Genomic DNA, 10,248 nt, shown 5'->3' with positions numbered 1-10,248 from the left:
GGGCACTGGCCCTGGTGTCTACTGTCTGATGTGGGGAGGGCGCAGACCTGCTGCCCAGGGCCTCTGGGGACAGGTCCGGGCCGCTCCCCACCCTCGCCCGGCCCCTGCCTGGCCTCACCCACCCTGAGAACTGGGAGCACGGCTTTCTGTGCCAGTCTTGCTGTGCCCCAGGCACTGGGGACCGGCCTCCCCCTCACCCCCTCCTCCAAACCGGTCTGTCCAGCCGTCCACCCTGCAAAGGGGACGCCTTCCACCCCAAGAGAGCCAGAGGCCAAGCACGTGGGAGAAAGAAGACTTTTATTGGCAGGAGGGCAAGACAGGGACAAGCGTGGACAGTGACAGTGCCATGGGCTCAGGCCACCCTGGAGTGCTTCTGCCTCAGGTGCCTGTCCAGAGTGGCACGCAGGCCAAAGGGCACGGCACAGAACGGGCACTCGTAGCGGGTGCAGTTGGGCCCCAGGCCGTGCGTGCGGCGGTGGCGGTTGAGCTTGCTGCTCTGCGCGCAGGTGTAGGGGCACTGGCTGCAGGCATACGGCCGCTCCCCGGTGTGCGATCGCCGGTGCACGGTCAGGTTGCTGCTGCTGCTGAAGTAGCGCCCACAGAACTCACAGCTGCCTCCTGGCCGAGGCCTCTTGCTCTTGCTTGCTGCCTTAGGCATCTTCTTGGGCAGTATGCTCTGGCTGTCACCCTCGATCTTGCAGGGGACTGCGCTCTGTCCTTGGGGGGGGAGAGGCTCCCATGTGTCCCCTCTGGGGCCCGCCTGGGCCCCACCACTGGGTGCCCCGGGTTCTTGCAGGCCCGCTGTGGCCGCAGCCCCTGTGCCTTGGGCACCAGGACTTGGGAGGGCGCTGGCCGGGGCAGCAGCGTGGGCCTCGGGCTCGGGTGGGGCAATGGATGCCTGCTCCGGGCATGGGGTGGGCAGGAGCCGGTGTATCTTCTTGTGGCGGTTGAGTTTGCTGCTCTGTGCGCAGGCGTAGGAACACTGGTCGCAGGCATAGGGCCGCTCACCAGTGTGTGAGCGCATGTGCACCTTGAGGTTGCTGAAGGAGCTGAGGGTCTTCTGGCACACTGAGCAGGTGGGGGTTCTCCGGGTAGGGCCACTGGGGACGGAGGAATTGATCTCCTCCCGGGGCTCCACCCTCACTGACATGGCTGCAGCCACTTCTGCCAGGCCCAACAGAGGGGCCTCGGCGGACTCCGGTTCCGTCTGGTAGATGGACAGCCCGTGGTCCCACTGTGCGTGGCGCAGCAGCTTCCAGGCCTCTGTGAACTGCCGGCCACAGTGGAGACAGCTCAGGGCCTTCAGATCCAAGCGTTCTGGAGGGAAACAAGAGACATAGGTCAGCACTAATGCAGAACAGACACAGGTCACGGCCAGCTGGCCACCTGGGAAAAGCTCTAGTGCTGGGGTGCAGAGGCCGAGGTGTATGACGAAACACAGGAGCCTTCTAGAAAAGACAGATTTCTGTCTGCAGGGCTGCTGAGTGTTCAGTGGCCTCCACTACTCCACTGTGACCCTGAGCAAGAAACGACAGAGCCTGGGTCTAATACAAAGTCAGCACACCAAAGTGCCCACCAGCCTCCCACCGTGATTCCATCCCAGCCCTTCCCCCTCCCATTCAGATCTTCCCTGGCCCAGCCCTTCATAGAATCTAATTTCCCAGGGCTCAGCGGACCACGCCCTAGGGCTGAGAACCCACCCGGTTCAGATAGGTCCAGCAAGCTCACCTAGGGCCAGACACATCTTAATTCTTTCCCAGGAGAAAATAAGGCCCCTCAGAGCCCAGGACATGAGTCGCAGCTCAGAGCTGGGGCTTTTCAGGGCACTTGGCTGGGAGAGTTCCCCTAGGGTAAGGAGCCAGAAGCCCCAGCTCTAGTCCCAAAGGCCTGACCCAGCCCCGAGGAGCCAGGAGGCGGCCACCCTAGTTCCAGCTGGCCTCCACCCCCACCCCACAGGTCCAGCCACCTGGCCAGTTAGTTATTTCTGTCCAAAGAGAAGGAGAAGTGAAACTACATGGGGAAGGTGTGTGTGGGGGTGTCCACAAATCCCCGGGCCACTTAACTATCCAAGGCCAGCCACACCCTGTGGGTGCCCCCCCCTGTCCAGCCTCTGCCTAACCTCTAGTCCCAGCCCTGGGGGAGGGGGGGCCAACAAGTAATCCTTGGCCCCGCCTAGGCTGCACCCGGGAGGAATGAGAAAGGGGAAGTGGAGCACAGCTCACCGCCAGTGCCTGGCTGGCCGGTCCACCCCAGCCCCTCTCCCGCAGGAAGTGGGGGGACTGTGCAAAGGGTCACTCACCTGACACCTGCCCGGGGTCGGGAACGCCCAGCGGCTGACACCCCAGCTTCTTGTGGTCCATGAAGGCTGTGATGGCGTCCAGGGGGAAGGTCTGCAGGCAGCGGCCGCAGGTCAACAGATCCGAGCGGTTGTCGGTCCAGTGGTTGTCTGCGGGGAGGGAGGAAGCGGGTGGTGAGCGTGGGTGGGGCCGGACTTGGTGGGGGGGGTTGTGAGAGAGGGGAGACCCGAAAGTCAGAACTGGGGGGGGGGAAGAAGGCTGCTGGGGGGCCAACACGGGGCAAGAGCGAACCGGAGGCAGAGAAGACCTGGACCGAGACCCATCCCTGGCTCGGGTCTGCCGAGTCGGATCTGGGAGGGGAGGCAGGGGCGAGTGGGACTCACCGGTCACCGGCATCCACACGGCCCAGGAGTTCCTGGCGCCCAGGGCTTCGCAGGACGGCCTGAATTCCGGGGACTGTGGCTGGGGTTCACCGCCCAGCCTCCTCTTCGGCGTGGACAACCCCTTGTAGACATAGGGCCCGAGCCCGAGAGCCCGCAGGAAGGGCTGCGGGTCAGGCTCGGGCTTCACGTCGATGATGAGGTCGGAAGTCTCCATCTGGTCGTCCAGGCGGGCGGCGGCGGAGGAGGAGGCGGGCGCGAGGTCGACTCGGCGGGGCGCGCGGCCGGCCTTGCGGCGGGACATGGGTTGCGCGCCGGCTGGCCCGGCGAGGCGGGATGGCGGGGCGGGGGAGGAAGGAGGCTGGAGTGGCGGAGGCTGGAGCGAAGGCGGCGGGGGCCGAGGCCAGGCAGGACGCGGAGAACGTGCGTGCTGGGAGCCCGCAGCTCAGGTGAGTGGCTGCGGAGACCCGCGGCGAACTTTTATTACACGTGCTGGCCAGGCCTTGGCCACGCCCGGTGGGGGCGTGGCCGCTGGGAGTGGGCGTGGCCGTAGGGAGTGGACGGGGCGGGTCCGGCAGAGGCCCCAGCGGGACGCCCGGGCTCCTAGCTCACTTGCCTTTGGGGCTTCAGGGACCAGATCGAAAACCCTTTCCTACAATCCTCATCTTGTCAAGAAAAGGAACGGCCAACGGTCGGTTCTTAGTCCCAAGGCCTGGTAATCTGGCCCCCTCCATTCATTGTGTGCGAAGACCCCCCCCCAAAAAAAAGCAATTGGCACCTGTTTGTTGAGCATCTCAACCTAGGGTCTAGTTCATGTCCTGAGCGCGGCCCTAACAGACCCTGTAGGCAAGATGATGGGGTAAGCCAGCATGGGGAAGCCCTGTTGTGCTGACAAGTAGTCTGGAGGAAATCAAGTGAGGGAAAAGGGGACAGAGTGAATTTTTTCATGGGGTCTCAGTTTCCTCAAAAAGCTGGGTGAGCAGGAGCTGAGAGCAGTCAGGTTGGGGGAGGGGGGTGGCATCAGGGGGAGTGCATTAAAGAGTTTTAAAAAAATAAATAAATAAAAGATCAAGTGGCGCTGTAGCTCAAAGGGTAGGGAGGTAGCTTCGATCTGAAGAGCTCAGGGACAGTGCCCAGACCCAGAGTTTAAGGCCCAAGACCGAAAAATTAAATAAATAAATAAGTAAATAAGATCAGGAGTCAGGATCAGGTGCGGGGATAGGAAGACATCCTGAGGACTCTTTTGGCCACTGGAAGGTCATTTGGAGACTAAAGCCTTGTCTCTGGGCTATTTGCAAATCATTTAAAAAAAAAAACACAAACTGCTCTCCCCGCCTGCCTCTTCCCCTAGGCCAGGACTGCCCACTAAAGCTCAATAGCCAGAGGTCTTAACTGCCTCAACTCAGCTTCCTCCCTTTGGCAATTTGGTCTGGTCTGGTCTGCTCACTGTTTGCCCCACCCTAAATCTTTTCGGACTTCCTGGCATGGACCACCCCAACTGTTTGTTGACTATCCTGTCCCCCACCCCCACCCCACTCAATGCATGCTCCCTGAGGTGAGGGCCTGGACCTGTCCTCCTCCAGGTGTCCCCAGCCCAGCCAGAGAATTCCAAGGCCAATCTCCTGGAGTTCTGTATATTGTTATTCAAGTCTTAGCCCCATTGTCCTCCTCACAGCCCAAGGCCTCCCTGGCCAGCCTATCTAAAGTAGCCCCACCCTGCTGAAGGTCTTGTAAATTAAACTAAATGACCTCCATCTGTCTCCATTTTCTTTTTCTGTCTCCAGCCTCACTTTCCTCAGTTCTCCTGAAGAATCAGGGGTACTGCAACTTCCCTCCCCAGCCCTGCAATTTACAATCCCATCGTCCTTAATTTTGTTTTACATTAATTTTATGAAGCCCTGAAAGATCTTGTTCATATATTGGTGTTTCTAGACTCAGCCTGTTCTTCCTTCTAGCCCTGCTAGAATGTAGTTCATTCTTTATTTTCTTCTTTTCTCTTTCTGTGGGATCTCACTGTTCCACTCAGGCCAGCCTGGCACTGCTGGCTTCCAGCAATCCTCCTGCTTCATCTGCTCAAATAGCTGGGTCCAGCTGGCCACCTAGGCTCCTAAGACTTTCCTGATTCAGTCAACATTTATTGAACTCCTACTATATGCTGGAAATTCTTTTTTTTTTTTTTTCTTTTTGCCAGTCATGGGGCTTGAACTCAGGGCTAGAGTTCTACCACTGGAGCCATAGCACCATTTCCAGGCTTCGTGCATGCTAGGCAAGCACTCTACTACTAGGCCAAACTCCCAGCCCTGGGTATTCTTTCTTGCAGAACGTATTTGCACCAGTCGTGAGGTAGAAAGGGAGAGTATCTACAGGGTCTCCGTGTCCGTGGAGGAGAAAACGAGTTGGGTCTGGGCCTTAGAACAGTGAAACTATTCCCTGGGGAGGGCCTCAGTTTCCCCCTTTGTAAAAAAAAAAAAAAAAGGTGTAGGGAGGCCTAGAGAACAAAACCGATCGCCCGTGGCCCATCGTGAGCTGCCCGACTTGAAGCTTTTATTCGTGATTTTTGGAATCAGGAAAGTGGTCGGGAGGTGGGGCGGAGTGTAAAAGACGTGGGTGGGGGTCCCGGGTGGGGGTCCCAAGGTTGTGCTCGGCCCGCATCCAGGAGGAGAAAGGCTGACCCTCCCTGAGCCTCAGTTTCGCGCTCCCTACAATGGGCGTCCGGGCCGCCCAAGCCCCGCCCCGTCCCCCGCCCCGGAGGCTGAGCGGCGGGTGCCGAGCGCGCAGCCTCGAGGGCGGCCCGCGAGCACGTGGGGCGGCGGAACCCGGGTTCGGGGCCTCGCGGCCGGGCCGGGCCCCGATCGCCGCGGCGCCGCCGGAAGTGGGCGCAGCGCGGGGGCCGCCGCGGGAGCGGGGTGAGTGCCGGCGGGGCGTGCGTGGCGGGGCGCGGGCTCGCGCCGGGCCCGGGGGCCGGGGCGGGCCGCGGAGCGCAGCCGGTGGGGGTGGCGGACGCTCGGCCCCCGGGCCGTGGCTCGCACGGTGGCCGAGGTCACCGGGGCGGTCGTGGGCCCGGGCGGAATGGCCGATCGCGACCCGAGGGCTGGGGGCGGGAGCCCGGTGGGCACCAATTTGAATGAGAAAAGGAGGGCGACGGGGGACCGGGGCCCCGCCAGGATGGGGAGCAGTTCCGGGGCGGGGGGCGCCGCCCCTCTTCCTCCAGGGGGGTCTCCCGCTCTTTTAGCCTTGGGCTGCTGGGAGCCCGTCCACCGCTGAGCCCCACCTCTAGTCTCATTTTCTACAAAGGGGTGAATTTCCATGCATCTCCCCCACCCCTTCACCTTTTCTGTGAATGTAGGGCCTGGGCGCTGGGCTGAGCTGTTATTTAATGTGATGTATCGCCCTGACTTTGAATGATGGTCTTCACATCTCAGCCTCCGGGGTAGGAGCTGCAGGTTCTGTTGCCACCCCGACCCCCCAATCCCTGCGCTTTTCTTCCTCACCCAGCTTCTTTTTAAAGGTCGGCAGTGCTAGCACTTGAGTTACATCCCCAAGCCTTTTTGCTTTTGGGGGGAGCGGGGCAGGGATCGCTCCTGGGGCTTGAATTCAGGACCTAGGCACACTGTCTCTGAGCTTTTTTGCTCTGTTTTTTTTTTTTTTTTTCTGCATATGTGGTATTGAAGAATTGAACCCAGGGCTTCCTGCATGCTAGGCAAGCACGTAACCCCTAGGCCACACTCCTGCCATCAGTGCCTGAAACTTTGTTCCTTTAACATTGGCCTAAGGTGTATGTGTGTGTATGTGGGGGGGGGTGTCTTACGTAACTGATTCCTTTCCCACTAGTGGACAATGGGTTTGGATCCCTGGTTGGGAGCCTGAAAGGATTAAGACCTCCAGTGCCTGGTATTAGATCATACCTTCACTCTAAGCCCTTCCAGTGCTCACTTGTGCTAGAAAATGTCTGCTCTCCTTCCTAGGACCAGCGCTCAGTAGATAGATTAGTCATCTCCCCGCTTCATTTGCACTTTGGGAAAGTGAAGATGATTCACAACAAAATAAATAAATAAAAAATAAAACAAAATTGCCCTACCCCTGGAACCACAGTGTCACTTCAGGTTTTCTGGTGATTAACTGGAGATAAGAGTCTCATGGACTTTTCACTGCCAGGGCTGCTATGAACCACAATCCTCAGATTTCAGCCTCCTGAGTAGCTAGGATTACAGGTGTGAGCCACTGCACCCAGCTCCCCTTTTTTTCCCAATTGGAGAAAGGATCTCCATTGGCTTCTCTCTCTCTTTCTTCTTTTTTTTTTTTTTTTTGCCAGTCCTGGGCCTTGAACTCAGGGCCTAAGGGCCTAAGCACTGTCTTTGCCCTTTTTCAAAGCTAGTGCTCTACCACTGGAGTCACAGCACTATTTCCAGCCTTTTTCTATATATGTGGTGCCAAGGAATGGAACTCGGGTTTTCTTGAGTGCTAGGCAAGCACTCTCACCACTGGGCCAAACTCCCAGCCCAAAACTGGTGTTTTTTTGTTTGTTTGTTTTTGCCAGTCCTGGGCTTGGACTCAGGGCCTGAGCACTGTCCTTGGACTTTCTTAAGGCTAGAGCTCTACCACTTGAGCCTCAGCACCACTTTGGGTTTTTTTTCTATGTATATGGTAACCGAGGAATCAAACCTGGGTCTTCTTCATGCATGCTAGGCAAGCACTCTACCACTGGGCCAAACTCCCAGCCCCTGCTTCTCATTTTGAGTCAGAGCCCCACAGCAATTTTTGACCACTGGCTTGTCATCAAGCACTAAGTACTAATCCTAGAGACCTGGGCATTGTGCTTCTAGTGTTCCAGAGTGAATCTAGACTGGGAGGCAGGACCTGAAGACACATGACCCTTGACTAAGATGAAGAGGTTTTTTTTGTTTTGTTTTAATTTGGGTCAGTTGTGGACTTGAACTCTAGGCCTGGGCGCTGTCCCTGAGCTCTTCAGCTCAAGGCTATGGCTCTACCACTTGAGCCATAGCACCACTTCTGGTTTTCTGGTGATTAATTGGACATAATGGTCTCATGGATCTTAGTACCTGGGCTGGCTTTGAATTGTGATCCTCAGATCTCAGCCTCCTGAGTAGCTATGATTACAGACATTAGCCACCAGCACCAGAAAGATGGGAGAGGTTTTCTAAAAATGTAAACAATTCCTAATCTCTGGTCTTGTGGTCTAGGTCACCCAAAAGAAAAACTTTTGAAGTCAGTATTGGTTTTTTCTTTTTGTGTGTGTGGGTCATGAGGTTTGAACTTGGCCTGGGCGCTGTCCCTGAGCTCTTCAGCTCAAGGCTACCACGCTACCCCTAGAGCCACAGCCCCACCTCCCATTTTCTAGTGATTAATTGGAGATAAGAGTCTCACAGTCTTTAGTGCCCCTTGCTGGCTTTGGTCCTTGATCCTCATATCTCAGCCTCCTGAGTAGCTAGGATTATAGGCATGAGCCACCACGCCCAGCAATATTAGTTTTTCTTAACCTACAACCTCCTAATCTCACCCCTGGTCTCACCTGTGCCTCTGCAGAGGCTCCCACCCTCCACTAGGGGCAGCAGGCAGAGGCTCTTAGGAAGGCCTGGGACAGGTTCTTCTTTTTGTCAGTCCTGGGGCTTGAACTCAGGGCCTGGGTACTGTCCCTGAGCCTCTCAGTGCTCAAGGCTAGCACTCTACCACCTGAGCCACAGTGCCACTTCTGGCTTTTTCTGTTTATGTGGTACTAAGGAATCGAACCTAGGGCTTCATGAATGATAGGCAAACACTCTACCACTAGGCCATGGGTCCCAGCCCCAACAAGCCACCTCCTTAATGCCTTCCCTGTTCTTCACTCAGCAGCTGGGATCATGCAGTCACCTCCTGCCATCCCTGTGCCTGTGCCTGTGCTCCGCCTTCCCCGGGGTCCAGATGGCTTCAGCCGTGGATTTGCCCCTGAGGGACGCAGGGTCCCCCTGAAGCCTGATGTTCCTGAGATCCAAGAGGGCCCCATGAGTGAAGACTCTCCAGAAACCCAGGAACAGCGGGCACGGGCCACCCTCCGGGAGCGCTACCTTCGCAGCCTGCTGGCCATGGTGGGCCGTCCAGTGACCTTCACCCTGCACCAGGGAGTGCTGGTGGCTGCCCATTTTGGAGCCACTGATCTGGACGTGGCCAATTTCTATGTGTCAAAGCTGCAGACTCCCATAGGCGTGCAGGCAGAGGCATTACTTCGCTGCAGTGACATTATTTCTTACACCTTCCGGCTCTGAAGAAGGACCTTCCCCCCACCCTGCCCTTCTCCTGCGTGGCCTAGCTCATCATTCAAGGCCTCCAAAGGACCCTGGCCAGGACCTTAGCCCGAAGAAGTCTGCTTCCTTTAGTTCTGAGCCAAGCTCCAGAGCTCTCCTCATGGCCAGGGGTTAATGAGTTTTAGGTCCCAAGGGATGGGACCTGAAAATTCTTCTATCTCAGAACTGGGCCCTGCAGAAGTGTGCCTGGTACCATTTCCCCAAGACTGGGGCTGGGGGGCCTAGGGATAGGAGACACTGAAGGAAGCAAGCTGCCTAGGGGAGTTGTTTATTGAATAGGTTGAGAAGGTCCCTCACCCTGAACTTTCTCACCCAGTGCTCCCATGCCAAAGAAGCTATGTGCCACGGAAAATCCGACTTCTGTTTTTTATATATTTATGTGTGTGTATTTACTGGGTACAGGGCTCCACCGTGTAACCCAGGCCGGCCTTGGAATCGTCATCCTCCAGGATTACAGGAGTGAACCACTGTACGTGGCTCTCATGTTTACGCGTGCCCCTTGGGGGATGGAGAAGTTGTCCATTTAGAAAGGGACTGGGGTAAAGGAATCTCTAACACCTCCCTAAATAGGAGATTCTATTTGGGGGGGTTGGCAGGGGTTGCAAGGCCAGAGGTATGGCCCCTGCTGGGCTTCAGATCACCCATACGTGTCCTGCCCCGTCTCCAAGTGACCTACAGGATGAGGTGGCCATCAGTGAAGCTGCTGCTTCCATGCGTGCCTGGATGACCCACGTCTGTGTCACCCGCTTCACTTAGCCTTCGGGCCACAAGAAATCCAGCTGGGTCCTGTCCCCTTCATCACTGGGGGGAATGGGATCTTCAGCCCGGCGAGGCCCCGCCGGCTGCCCGGTTCACGGCACGGGTTCTCCTCCCTCTCCCTCCGCCCCCCCCCCCCCGTTTCCGCGTTGTCATGGCAGCGGTCGGGCTGGCCCTACCCAAGCTCAAGCGCAGGCGCGCTGGGTGCCCAGGCCAACCCGGCTGGGCTTGGTGATCTCCCTCCGCCCCCTGGCGTTCGGCTCCTTCATTTCACTTGCTCGCCTCTCCTCCAGGACTTCGCTTCTCCCGGGTTTTGGGTGTGTTGTTTTGGTATTTTTCTAATCAGATAGAGGGCACGGCCCATCGAGTTCATTTTTTTTTCCTCGCTGCGTTTCTTGCGCGTCCCAGGCAAGCGCTCTGCCCCGGAGCTGCCTCCTCAGCGCTTCCTTCCCGAGGCGGCGTCTCCCTGGGGGGCAGAGGCCGCCTGGACCAGGCCTGCCTGGAACTCGCCATCCT

At 57.7% G+C, this 10,248-nt stretch overlaps 2 protein-coding genes across 3 annotated transcripts; one reads left to right on the top strand and one right to left on the bottom strand.

The window, feature by feature from the left end:
• Positions 1-309: 309 nt before the first annotated feature.
• Znf296 (zinc finger protein 296) lies at positions 310-3,005 on the bottom strand. The gene is made up of 3 exons (XM_090322250.1): positions 2,681-3,005; positions 2,300-2,446; positions 310-1,317 (listed from the first exon to the last, which is right to left on the bottom strand). Exons 1-3 carry the CDS (start codon positions 2,979-2,981, stop codon positions 353-355), a joined length of 1,413 nt encoding a protein of 470 aa, XP_090178376.1. The 5' UTR covers positions 2,982-3,005; the 3' UTR covers positions 310-352.
• Positions 3,006-5,491: 2,486 nt separating this feature from the next.
• Gemin7 (gem nuclear organelle associated protein 7) lies at positions 5,492-9,543 on the top strand. Of its 2 annotated transcripts, none has more exons than XM_090322740.1 (2): positions 5,492-5,583; positions 8,525-9,543. In XM_090322740.1, exon 2 carries the CDS (start codon positions 8,536-8,538, stop codon positions 8,935-8,937), a length of 402 nt encoding a protein of 133 aa, XP_090178866.1. In that variant the 5' UTR covers positions 5,492-5,583; positions 8,525-8,535; the 3' UTR covers positions 8,938-9,543. The 2 variants fall into 2 exon arrangements, with proteins under 2 accessions (XP_090178866.1, XP_090178867.1); XM_090322741.1 differs by having other exon boundaries at positions 5,502-5,583; positions 8,528-9,543.
• Positions 9,544-10,248: the final 705 nt, after the last annotated feature.

Source organism: Megascapheus bottae, chromosome 31 (genome assembly GCF_031878675.1).
Source record: "Megascapheus bottae isolate mThoBot1 chromosome 31, mThoBot2.hap1, whole genome shotgun sequence".
Taxonomy (NCBI): domain Eukaryota; kingdom Metazoa; phylum Chordata; class Mammalia; order Rodentia; family Geomyidae; genus Megascapheus; species Megascapheus bottae.
This window is presented reverse-complemented; position numbering and strand designations above follow the sequence as displayed.